Source organism: Rosa chinensis, chromosome 3, assembly GCF_002994745.2.
Source record: "Rosa chinensis cultivar Old Blush chromosome 3, RchiOBHm-V2, whole genome shotgun sequence".
In the NCBI taxonomy this organism is placed as follows: domain Eukaryota; kingdom Viridiplantae; phylum Streptophyta; class Magnoliopsida; order Rosales; family Rosaceae; genus Rosa; species Rosa chinensis.
The window spans coordinates 15,101,283-15,114,818 of NC_037090.1; the positions used below are offsets into that span (position 1 = coordinate 15,101,283).

Sequence of the window (13,536 nt, forward strand, 5' to 3'; positions counted from 1 at the left end):
AGGTTATTCGTTTTCCATTTGTAAACTCAGAGGAGCAGTTAGCTGATGTTCTTACTAAAGGAGTGTCCAGGAAGCAATTCGACAGCTCAGTTGACAAGTTGGGCATGATAGATATCTATGCACCAACTTGAGGGGGAGTGTAGAATAGCTGTAAATCTTATGTAATTATGATTCTTATTTATTTAGGTTATCATGTAATTATAGGAATGATTGTTTCCTATTAGGGTTAGACTACTCCTTTTATCCTTGTATATATACCCCTTTGTGGGATGAATAGAATTATTATTGAAAACCCTAAATCAAAGTATTCTTTTCTACTGACACGAGATATAGTTAGGGTTTTTAAGGGCTAGGAACTTATATTGAGCTTTATTGTCGTAATGAGGTGAGGGAACATATATATATTGGAGTAGTACATGAGGTGCTTTGTCATGCTTTAAATTTGCTTGTTAACCATACTTGATTAATCTCAAGTTCTCAGTTCCTGTTTGTTGATTAGGATGTCCTCTCCACGACTATAATCATGCTTAGTTCTTAATACATATTTTCACAAAATTAAAAATGGAATAAACAGAAAGTTTTTATTTTTCATGTTATGAAGTTATGAACGGACCATATTGGTGATGGTCATTGACCAAAAAGAAAATACATTTGATTCTTTTTTCATTTTTACGAAATAATTATTTCCAATAAACAAAAAAAAAAAATAGATATCTGTTGTAGTAAATAGGTAAAATGTCTATATCATGGAGTATGCACTTAAGAAGTGGAGAATGTGTGGTTTGTATGGAATGCACATTGAGAGGTAGAGAAATTGTGTAGCAAATATACTAATGTATGTAGGGCAAATTTACACTACTTTGTAACCCTATATAAACCCCCTCAATATGAGAAGAAGACTCACCAATTCACTCTTCAGTTTCTCTGAAACACGTTATCAGCACGAAATCGCTCTAGAATTAGAATCGAAATCGATTAGAGTAGTGAAAGTTCTTGATCCAAACTAGGTCATTTTACCAACCTTACAAGAAACCCCCAAATCCTATCACATATCAAAGCCCTTGATCCCAGAAGCTCAGAACCGGTCTCAGAACCTCCAAAACCGGCCAAAAACAGCCTGAACCGGCCTCTGGAATTCCTGAACCGCTGCCGAACCGCTGCCGAGCAGCTGCCGAGGCCCCTGCACACCACCTGCCGAGACCTGCCGAGCACCTGCCGAGAGCCCTGCACATCACCTGCCGAGGCCCCTGCACACCACCTGCCGAGACCTGCCGAGCAGCTGCCGAGAGCCCTGCAGACCCCCTGCCGAGCACCTGCCGACAGCTGCCGAGCCCTCCTGCCGAGCACCTGCCGACAGCTGCCGAGCCCCCTGCCGAGCACCTGCCGACAGCCTGCCGAGCACCTGCCGAGCACCTGCCGGCAGATCTGCCGAGCCATTTTCCGGCCACTTTTCCGGCAACTTTTCCGGCCACTTTTCCGACAACTTTCCGGACACTTTTCCGGCGACTTTCCGGACACTTTTCCGGCGACTTTTCGGACACTTTTCCGGCGACTTTCGGACACTTTTCCGGCGACTTTCGGACACTTTTCCGGCGACTTTTCGGACACTTTTCCGGCGACTTTCGGACACTTTTCCGGCGACTTTCGGACACTTTTCCGGCGACTTTCCGGACATTTTTTCCGGTCAATTCTTAAGGTAAACTTTTCTAAAAGTTCCCGTTTTTGAAGTTTTTATTACTTTTCTCTTCTTTTCACGGGGACTTCCAACATCCCTTATTCTACCCCCCTTTCTTCTTCATAGGGGAGACCAAAAAGGCCGAACTGTGGGGGTTCGTGCTCACTCCAAGCTTGGAGCTTGTAGAGTCCTCCAAACTTAGAATTTGTTGAGAAGAAAACAATCGACCACATACATCATTGTTTCGATTTAATCCAAAACCCCTCTTGGAATCAAGATTTTCTTGGAAGCGACTACGCTCAGAAAATCCCTAATTTCTTGAAAGCGATTACGCTCAGAAAGTTTATAGTTTTTCGTGGTAGCCTTTTTCGCTCCGAAACTAACCCTATTTTCTTGTTGTTCTTCAGGATGAGTAACCTGAACAAGTTGAGCTTCAACCCACTAGGGACAACAGGCGCAGGATACCACAGGTGGATCCGTGATATGCGCCAGCATCTTAAGGCTGATGGGATCCTGAGTACGATCCAAGAGCCGAGTCAGGACGTGCTTACTCCTCAACAAGCTCTTGCTTTTGAAGCAAATAGAGCAAAGAGAGAGGCTAATGAAGCAAAAGCCATCATTCTCATGACAAGGCACATGAATGACGCGCTCCAAAATGAGTACCTCAATGAGGAAGACCCAAGAAAGCTATGGGTAGAACTCGAGCAGCGTTTTGGCAACGTCCGTGATTCCCTGCTTCCCGACTTAGAAGAGAGATGGCAAAGCCTCCGCTTCTGTGATTTCAAGACAGTTCTTGACTACAATTCGGAAGCACTTCGTATCAAGTCTATGATGGAATTCTGTGGACATCAAATCACTGATACGATGTTGATCGAGAAAACTCTCTCTACCTTCCCTGTCTCTGCATTAATGATAGCTAAAAACTATCGAATTGATATCAATGCTAGACGCATCACAAGATTTCATGAGCTAATTGGTGTCATGAACGTAGCTGAAAAGCACGACAACATACTTGTGAAGAACTATAACTCTAGACCCGTGGGAACCAAGTCAATTCCGGAGTCTAATTATAGTCGCACCTCCAAGGGAGGACGCAAGGAGCGAAACCCTAAAAGAAGGGATAATTATGGACGTTCAGGTCCATATTCTCGCCCTAAAGAGGAAGGAAACCGCCAAGATAGGCGTGCACGGAACCGTGGAGGTAAACGTGTGAAGAGAGAGCGAGGCCAAGCCTCCGGTTATGGTGGTAACACCACCAATGGAAACAACCGTTTTCAAAGTGCTCCTAAAGCACCTCGATCAAGGGAACCTGACCATAATGATGCTTGTCTCCGATGTGGACTACCTGGACATTGGGCAAGGGCATGTAAAGCATCCCAGAATGTTGCAAACGCGTACAAAATGTATCGTGAAGCAAGGGAGGCAAATTACATGGAACAAGAAGATCAAGATGGCAATCTCGATCTAAGGGTGGAAGACGACAAAAATCAAAACCCAGAAACTGGCGATTTTGATTAAGTCTTTTCATTTTCCAAGAGATGTAGGCAATCGCCACATTATCCTATAGTAGATGCCAATGGGATTAATCTTTCTTCAAAAGTAGGCGTACTCAATGTAATTGTGATGTCTAGGAAGGTTTTGAGATAATTGGTACTTAAGCGAGCCTTTGCTCCACCAACATCTCTCTACTCACCTGGTCACCTTTGCATTGGAATTACCGAAAGAAGTTAGACGACTACCATTGCTTTGCATTAACTAAGTTTATTGGATTACGCTTTCTTTGATGAAATAAATGATGATGTAATTCCGTTTGGCTTATTAATAAAAGTTGAGTTCTTTCCTTTATGACTCCTTTTTTAATTACGAGCTTTTCTCTTAAGGAATGGATGAACTACAATGTCTCGCTGATAGTGCGACTACGCACACCATTCTACGACATAGGCAATTATTCTTGGAGATGTTGCCTACATATTCCACTATGACTACGATGGCTGGGCCATCAGGTTTAGTTCAAGGACATGGAATGGCCCAATTCCTATTGCCAAATGGCACCTTGATTAAAGTCACTGAAGCTCTCTATGCTCCTAAGGCAAATCGAACCTTATTGAGCTTTAAAGATTTAAGAGCCAACGGATTCCATGCGGAAACGCATACTGAGAACGGAAAAGAGTTCCTTTGCATTACCTCTAATGATTGCGGACGAAAGCGCATCTTAGAGAAACTTATGTGTCAATCTAGTGGACTTTATGTCACTACAATTCGACCAATTGAATCCAATAATGTCATAAGAGAAGATCTCTTGGATTCTGACACATATTGGCTTTGGCATGACCGACTAGGGCACCCTGGTCGTGATATGATGCTCCGTATACTAAAGACTTTACACGGACATCCATTCTTCAGAGTGAGAAGAAGCAAGAATCGAGAATTGATTCCTGGACTTAACAAGACCGCAACAATTGCAGCATCTGGTGCTGCAGCCGTCTTGGGGCGCCATAAGGCTGGCCAAGTCCCATGTGATGACACCAACCATGAGCATAACGCCATGATTGTTCCTCCAAATAGCTACAATGCCATAGAAGGAGATGTAGTCACACATTTTGCTTCTAATAGCGCTACAGACGCTCAGGCCCAACCAAAATCCTCATTGGTTGCTTCTAAGGCCCCTCGCTCATTTTGCAAAGCCTGTTCCTTCGGGAAATTAGGACCGAGACCGTCCTACGCAAAGGATCCTAAAATACTCATTCCGTTCTTACAGAGAATCCAAGGGGATATCTGTGGACCAATTCAACCATCATGCGGACCTTTCAAATACTTTATGGTATTGGTTGATGCGTCGACACGCTGGTCACATGTCGCGCTGTTGTCCACTCGAAATGCTGCTTATGCTAAACTCCTCGCCCAGATTATCCGTCTACGGGCTCACTACCCTGACCATCCAATTAAGTCAATTCGACTTGATAATGCTGGGGAGTTTACATCGAAAACATTCGATGACTATTGCATGTCACTGGGGATTGATGTAGAACATCCAGTTCCCCATGTTCATACCCAAAATGGTCTCGCAGAAGCTGCTATCAAACGACTACAAATGATAGCACGGACATTGGTAATGCACACTAATCTCCCTGTTTCTGCTTGGGGATATGCAATATTACATGCAGCGACGCTAATTCGTCTACGACCCACTGCAACCCAATCTTACTCTGCGTTACAGCTAGTGACTGGGTACGAGCCTAATATCTCGCACTTACGCATTTTTGGGTGTACTATTTATGTGCCTATTACGCCGCCACAGCGTACTAAGATGGGTCCACAACGACGAATAAGCATTTATGTTGGATATGAATCTCCAACTATCGTCCGCTATCTTGAACCCTTGACAGGCGATCTCTTTACCGCTAGATTTGCGGATTGTCACTTTGATGAGACAGTCTTCCCATCATTAGGGGGAGATAAGAACACAAATGTTCAACAGGAACGACAGGAATTGTCGTGGTCTGTCCCCACTATGTCTCATCTCGATCCCCATACCGCACAGTCCGAACTTGAAGTGCGAAGAATAATCGAGCTCCAGAACGTAGCAGACACTCTGCCTGATGCGTTTTCTGATATTGCTAAAGTGACGAGATCACACATACCTGCTGCAAACGTGCCTGCAAGGATTGATGTCCCGAATAATGGACATAACGCCACTCCTTTAACGCTAGGAGATGGCACCATTGCTCAACATGGCAATAATGTGGCATCTATGGCTGTAGGTCCCGCAAGGAAGCGCGGTAGACCGATTGGTTCGAAGGATACTCGCCCTAGAAAAAGAGCGAATGAGGCACAAATAAATCCTTTGATCATCGATACTCAAAATCCGTCCCATGAGAATGTTCCGGATTATGGTTATGTCCAAGAGACATCATTGGGGGACGCCTCAGTGTCAGAACCTATCCATGAGAACATAGAGATCTCTGTAAATTACACTAGTGTACATGGGACGTGGGAAAGAAACTCCATCATCATTGATGATGTATTCGCGTATTCAGTGGCGCGTGAGATTATTGAGACCGATGACATCGAACCACGCTCCGTTGATGAATGTCAACGTAGAGCTGATTGGCCAAAATGGAAAGATGCGATCCAGGCAGAACTTGATTCTCTAACGAAAAGAAAGGTATTTGGTAAAATTGTACCAATACCACCCAACACCAAACCAGTTGGTCACAAATGGGTATTCGTTAGAAAACGTAATGAGAAAAACGAGATTGTAAGATACAAAGCTCGTCTTGTGGCGCAAGGCTTCTCACAACGCCCTGGAATCGACTACGAGGAGACATACTCTCCCGTAATGGACGTTATTACGTTCCGCTACCTTGTCAGTTTGGTAGTTTCCGAAAAACTGAACATGCAGCTTATGGATGTGGTTACTGCATATCTATATGGGGATCTAGATACAGAGATATACATGAATATTCCAGATGGAATTCAACTACCCAAATCAAGTGGCTCTAATCCACGGAGCGCGTTTGCAATTAGATTGAAACGCTCACTATATGGATTAAAACAATCCGGACGGATGTGGTATAACCGTCTAAGTGACTACTTGATTGGTAAGGGATATGTCAATAACGAACTATGCCCATGTGTGTTCATAAAAAGGACAAGTTCCGGATTTTCAATAGTAGCGGTTTATGTCGATGACATGAACATAATTGGCACCCTTAAAGAGTTAAGGGAAACCGCTGAACACTTGAAATCCGAGTTTGAGATGAAAGATCTTGGGAAAACACGGTTTTGCCTCGGTTTAGAACTTGAGCACCGTAGAGATGGTATCCTGATTCATCAATCAGCTTATACCCAAAAGATGCTTAGGCGTTTCAACACTGACAAAATTAAGCCTTCAAGCACCCCAATGGTCGTCCGTAGTCTTGATCAAAAGAAGGATCCATTTCGTCCAAAAGATGACGATGAAGAAGTGCTAGAGGCAGAAGTGCCCTACCTAAGTGCAATAGGTGCATTATTGTACTTAGCACAATGCACGAGACCAGACATCTCATTCGCTGTGAACTTGCTAGCTAGATATAGCTCTGCGCCAACACGACGCCATTGGACTGGTGTTAAAGATATCTTTCGATACCTAAGTAGTACGATAGATATGGGCTTGTTCTATCCCTACAGAAAGAAGATGGATTCGGACCCATCAAGTGTCAGGAACGCCACACATGGTGGATTGCGTTCCCTCTCCCCATCCCAAAACGATATAAGTGTTTTGGAAGGTTTTGCTGATGCTGGGTACCTCTCTGACCCACACAAAGGTCGCTCCCAAACTGGTTATGTTTTCACCATGGGAAAAACCGCGATATCTTGGAGGTCTACAAAGCAGACCCTAGTCGCTACCTCTTCAAATCATGCAGAGATTATTGCTCTTCACGAAGCAGTTCGTGAATGTATATGGCTTCGATCCATAGTTACGCATGTTCGAAGCAATTGTGGTTTGAAGTCTACCACAGATGAGCCTACGAGCATTTATGAAGATAATGCTGCTTGCATTGAACAAATGAAGCAAGGTTACATCAAAGGCGACAACACCAAACACATATCGCCCAAATTCTTCTACAATCAGCAACAACAGAAGCTCCTCAAGATCAAGGTGAACCAGGTTCGATCTGAGGACAATGTGGCAGACTTGTTCACTAAGTCATTGCCCAAATCCACGTTCGAGAAACATGTGGCAAGAATTGGCTTGCGGAAATTATCTGAACTCCCATGATCGTTGTCATCAGGGGGAGGCACAGACATCAGGGGGAGATGTCTACATGTTCGTCTCAAAAGCGTGAAGGGTGTGTTGTGCTCTTTTTCCCTTTCGACCGAGGTTATTTTTATCCCACTGGGTTTTTGTTACTCGGCAAGGTTTTTAATGAGGCAACAAGAGAAGCACCATGTTATCCAGAAACAAACTCCACACTCAACGCGCGTTGTGCTCTTTTTCTCCTTCGACCAAGGTTGTTTTTCCCACAGGGTTTTATTACTTGGCAAGGTTTTTAACGAGGCAAATTAGAAGCGCACCTCCAAGACAATACTACTGACATGATATATCCAAGGGGGAGTGTTGTAGTAAATAGGTAAAATGTCTATATCATGGAGTATGCACTTAAGAAGTGGAGAATGTGTGGTTTGTATGGAATGCACATTGAGAGGTAGAGAAATTGTGTAGCAAATATACTAATGTATGTAGGGCAAATTTACACTACTTTGTAACCCTATATAAACCCCCTCAATATGAGAAGAAGACTCACCAATTCACTCTTCAGTTTCTCTGAAACAATATCGAATTAATTTGAAGCTCCACACAGGCTGTTGCTGCTCTGTTGGTTCTTTGAAAGTTGAAACCGCTTTCCTTTCTAGTTACCCACCCACACACACAAAACATTGAAAAAAGAAGAAAACCAAACCAAACCAAACCCAGAAAATCCAACTTCTCCCTCCCTATATCTCACTTCTTTAATTCAAACCTAGGGCGAGGTAGAGTTGGACGAAGATGAGCGTCATCGAACTTCTGACGAGAGTCGAGGCGATCTGCAACAAGTACGACCGATACGACATCGACAAGCAGAAGGACTCCAACGTCTCCGGCGCCGATGCCTTCGCTCGCCTCTACTCCGCCGTCGAGTCCGACATTGAAGCCGCTCTTCAGGTTCACTCTCTCTCAATTCTCTTAATCTCATCTCTGTTTTTGTTTTCGGGAAAGCTCGTCAAGTTGAAAGGCGATAATGTCAGATCCGGGCGTAGTTGGATGAAATTAAAGAGAAATTTAGTTGTTATTTGGTCCTAGTTTTCAAATTGAGACTGAAATTTGAGTAATTTTGATCTGCAGAAAGCGGAGCTTGCTTCGAAAGAGAAGAGCAGGGCATCTGCAGTTGCTCTGAATGCCGAGATTCGCCGGACCAAGGCTCGATTGCTTGAAGAGGTTCCCAAGTTGCAGAGATTGGCTGTGAAGAAGGTTGGCCTCCACTGTTTGATTCAATTCTATTATTTTGCTTCTTCGTAATTGTGCATTTCATAAAACTGTTTGAGAAATTGATGTTTAGTGTGCTACACTCTACTCGAAACTGAAAATTGAAAGATGATTGCACTCGGATACGGTATCTTAGTACCCGTTAGTAAATTTAAGTGGAAGAACATGTGTAGTTGAGTTGTCAATTTTGCCTCTTTAGTATAGAATTCCTGATTGCTTAGGATTTGTGCAGTGGGGTTTATAAATGCTACTATTTGCTCACAGGTCAAAGGGCTTTCATCCGAAGAGTTTGCTGCTCGTAATGATTTGGTTCATGCATTGCCAGATAGGATTCAAGATATACCAGATGGGGCTCCGGCTGCGCCAAAACAAACTGGAGGAGGGTGGACAGCTTCAGCTTCCCGTACTGAAATCAAGTTCGATTCTTCTGGTAATTTTTTACCTTTATTGAGATTTTTTGGTGATCTTTTACAATGACAATATATGGGCAATTGTATATTTGATCACATTGGAGTTACCTTTACCTATGCGATTCCTGTATTCTTATAGATGGACGGTTTGATAATGAATTCTTCCAACAATCTGAGGAGTCCAGTCAATTCAGGAATGAGTATGAAATGCGGAGAATTAAGCAGGTAACTCATCTATATGGTGTTGTGTTTGTTTACAACTGAGTTTTTTGTTAAAAAAACAAAGTTGCATTCTCACAAGATACATAGTGCAATTTGTGGGTATGGCTGATGTATTGGACATTTTCACAGGATCAAGGTCTGGATGTGATTTCAGAAGGTTTGGATACCTTGAAAAATATGGCTGGTGATATGAACGAGGTTAGTTGTTTCTGTGTGTTGCTGCTTGTTCAGTTGCAATTAATGTACACTTGTTAATCCATTTTATAATATGGTATGTATAGGAGTTTGATCGGCAAGTTCCTTTGATGGATGAGATTGACAGTAAGGTCAGAAACATTGTCTTCTCCTTATCTTTCTTCATGATGCTTGGTTATAATTCTCTAAGCTTTTTACTAAATGATGCTTTTTCCTTCTCAACAGGTGGACAAGGCAGCCTCTGACCTTAAGAATACTAATGTTAGACTGAAAGACACTGTCAACCAGGTGATATACTGCAACATCGTTAATTTTTAGCATTTTCACATTTTTTATTTATGTTTGCTTTTTCTAGCTGGATCTAATGCAAGTTTTGTCTTTGTTACAGCTGAGGTCCAGCCGGAATTTCTGCATTGATATTGTATTGTTGATTATCATTTTGGGCATTGCTGCCTATTTGTACAAGTAAGCCGATATCTAAGATAAAAGGGTGATACATGCATAAATGATGAGATAGAATTATCTGGACAAGTAAAAGTTTAGTTGGTAGTATGATAAGAGGGCTGAATAAATATCTTGGTCTTACTGAAACATGTCAGACTTGGATTATATGTGTTTAGACTTGCAGTATTTAAGCTTCAATGCACTATAGTTGAAGTTGTTTATTTGCATGTCCCCTTTTTTCTGCCAATGTATTTTTTATTCTGATCCCGTGTCTCTTCTCTGCAGTGTACTGAAGAAGTAAGATGGCAATCCAACCTGTTCAGGAGTTAATGGTTGCTCGACACTGTTTTGCACGTTGAGGAGTTGTCGCTTTGGTGTTTGTTATATAGTGTTTTGTGTTCATTTCATGCTTGAGTCTTGGTTCATACTATTGCGAAATGGATGTTGTGTTTGTCAAGTACACGAGTCATGTAACTTTTACTGCAGCTTATTGTGTGCTCTTATGTCCGGTCTATTTCTACTCTTTCTGATTACTTATGAGTTCAATTCTTTTAAAACCTTTGTTAACCCTGTTAATAGTTTGGAATGACAGCTTCATTTAAATCTTATTTGAATCTTCTAATGGAATTGTTGTATTGTTTCATGCCTGACTGAATCTTGTCTCTCCCACGCATCGAGTTTGCTAAGATAGTTCAGAATTGAAGTAGTTGCAAGTGTTAATTTTGTCCATCGGATTCAATTGTTTTCCTGTTTAAGTTCATAGTTTGCCCCGTTCCTTGGTACCTTAGAGCAAAATCCTTGTTCTGCAAAGCTGCTTTCCAGTGCCATTGTAAACAGATCCTCTGGGTCCTGGTGCAAATCTTAATCAAACCTCTCCAATCTCAGCATCAGGAAGATCTACCACAACTGTTGGTTTGCCCTTTTTTAGATATCTGTTGAGGCTCCTGCGAGTAGAAATACTTTGTGCAATCCACCAATTCAAGGAACTACATTGCTTGTCTACCACTTTGTTATTTGAATCCTTTCAACTGTTGGTTTCAAGACCGTATCGTGCTCTGCCTTCTCTCTAGAAACTAGAGAGAGAAAGTAGATCTACAACCATCCTCCCCCTTCTCTCTTGCCGAGATCTAGATCCAATCGGATCCTGATCTCCGGCTTGAGAGTCGGGGGAGCACTCTCTTGTTCGGGCTTCTAGTCCCTGTTCCTTTGTTGTTTTGTTTGCATCTTATTTTTCCCTTCCCACCTCTTCTCCGGCTAGTGGCGGTTCTGGAGGGATGATGGCTCAGGCTACTGGCGTGGCTTTTAGGCAGGGATGCGGCCCAGGATTGGTGGATCGGTGCTCGATGCGGGTTCTGGCGTCTCCACTGGTTCTGGGATCGGGGAGGTGGACGGGAGCTAGCTCTCATGGCAGGGTCGATACAGGGGTGGCTCTGTTCCTTTCTTCCGGGTTCCAGGGTGGTCGGCGATGTGGTGCGGCGTTGGGCTACGGCGCGGCGGTGCAGGACTACGGCACAGCGATGTTGGGCTATGGCGCAGTGGCGTGGTGTCGGCGGCGTGCGCTGCCAACCGGTTTGGTGTGCCACAGCGCCTCGGAAAGTGTGGTGGTTAGGCCGAGCATCTGTTTATGGGCCTTGCCGGTGGTTTGTTCTTCCTAGTTGCTCTATATTTAGTAATTTCTTTGTGCTCGTTGTTTTATTGCTAATAAGTCTATATCCTCTTGGATGGAATTGATCACTATGGATTCCAGATTTGCTTCGTTTTACACCACCCCTAAACGATCTAACGCCCGTTGGCGGTTTATTCGTTCCCCAATTGCGTGTGGCTCGATTGCTTCGGCAAACACACACTGCTAGGTTACTCGGTGTTTCTTGGGCGTTCTTGAGCCCTATGTGTGTCCCAACCGGTGTTGAAAGAGGCAAGATGGTGCTATGGCTGCTATTTCTCTTCCAGCTAGGATATGGAATCAGCGGCAATAGGGTTCTGAGAAGGGGGATGTCTTCCTCTTGCGGCCTGATAGCTATTTCTGTAGGGTTTTCTTATTTAAATGTTTGCTGGGCCTGTGTGCCTCATTTGCTGGGCCTGTGTGCCACTGTATCTGGGCCTGTGTGCCTCTTTATCTGGGGTCTTATGTACCTCTTGTATTTTGTTATCTGGGGCCTTTTGTGCCTCTTTATCTGGGGTCTTTTGTACCTCTTGTATTTTGCTTGATCCTTTGGATCTTCTAATACAATCATTGACCAAAAAAAAAAAAAAGGAACTACATTGCTTTGGTGCAATTTCAGCCTAAAAAGCAAGATGCCGGAATGCATCAGGAACAGAGATTTACCCATTGGATAGACCTATAAATGGACTAGATTTGGATAGGATCGACTTAAATCCAAATCCGTTTACTTAAAAAAAAAATTCAATCCAAACCCGCTTCGTTTACCTGGCGGATCATTGATAGCTCGATCCAAATCCTTATCTACTTGATTAACAGATACTCGATCCGCTAATCCAACCCGTTTATAATTTCAAATATTTTAAATTTTTAAATAGTAATATTAAATTTATATCATGATACCTCATAAGATACTAATAAAATATTAAAACAACATGAAAAGTATCACCAAAAGTAGAATTACATTATCAAAATTCTTAATGCTTCTTGAAATCTTGGGTGATGGACTGTCCTTTAGATTTTTGCAAAAAAATTGTATTAAAATTCTTCATATTTTATATTTTTTAAAAACAATAATATATTAATAAAAAATAATATTTTATTATTACAAAAACGGGCCATTAACGGATCTGATCGACCTAAATCCGTATTTGATCCGTTAAATAAACGGGTTAAAGGATTCGGATCATTAACGGATCAACGGATCAAAATTTTCTATCCAAACCCGTCCAATAGCCACGGATCAAAATCCAGTCCATTTGCGGGTCTACCATTGGACAACTGTAAAAGAGGAAGACAATCAGCGGCAATCTTGGCAACTGTAACCACCGAGAGTGAATGGTTCATTGCAGAGACCAAGAACCCCTTCATCTCCGGATAAATTCAGGCTTCAGATCTCGGGCTTGTATTGGACCCAGTTTGCTCCATCACTCCCAATATACCAAATAATGACAAAGGTTGGACCAGTTTGTTACCCAACCTTCATCTAATTAATGACATAGGTGGAACAACCTCTGACCTCTTTGGCCTCCGTTATAACCAAAAATTTGGAAGGACATTGAAAATGACATTATCAAATTTCACCAAATACTACTTGAACTGCAGTTGAGCTTATGTTTGAGCCAATCGCTTATATCTCTCAAGTTTAGCCTGTTCTTTACTTGTCATGCTATGGTGATGAAGAATCTCAAGCAACTGTGATTTATAATATAATCTTGATACTATATTACATGAATCACTATTTATAAATTTATTCTTTTCTGAAAGAGATTAAACGACATATTTATAAAGCTCGTGGTTTTGAATTGTAAAATATGTGTGTTTTGTGAAACCAAACTTTAATTTGATACTATATTAGTCAAATCACTATTACCGTGAATATACAAGAGATAATAAAGCATATACAAGAGATAATAAAGCATGA

The 13,536-nt window shown here is 42.3% G+C and overlaps 1 protein-coding gene across 1 annotated transcript; it reads left to right on the forward strand.

Annotated features, from left to right (window-relative positions):
• Positions 1-8,019: 8,019 nt before the first annotated feature.
• LOC112193431 (syntaxin-71) lies at positions 8,020-10,576 on the forward strand. Its single transcript, XM_024333577.2, has 9 exons — positions 8,020-8,360; positions 8,541-8,666; positions 8,946-9,111; positions 9,231-9,316; positions 9,443-9,511; positions 9,595-9,639; positions 9,734-9,796; positions 9,897-9,973; positions 10,238-10,576. The coding sequence occupies exons 1-9, from the start codon at positions 8,205-8,207 to the stop codon at positions 10,251-10,253; spliced, it is 804 nt and encodes a 267-aa protein (XP_024189345.1). The 5' UTR covers positions 8,020-8,204; the 3' UTR covers positions 10,254-10,576.
• The last annotated feature ends 2,960 nt before the right edge of the window (positions 10,577-13,536 follow it).

Coding starts and splice junctions, on each gene's coding strand:
- LOC112193431 (XM_024333577.2), top strand. CDS start 8,205: ATGAGCGTCATCGAACTTCTGACGAGAGTCGAGGCGATCTGCAACAAG. Junction 9,112..9,230: donor AATCAAGTTCGATTCTTCTG/GTAATTTTTTAC, acceptor GTATTCTTATAG/ATGGACGGTTTGATAATGAA. Junction 9,797..9,896: donor TGAAAGACACTGTCAACCAG/GTGATATACTGC, acceptor TCTTTGTTACAG/CTGAGGTCCAGCCGGAATTT.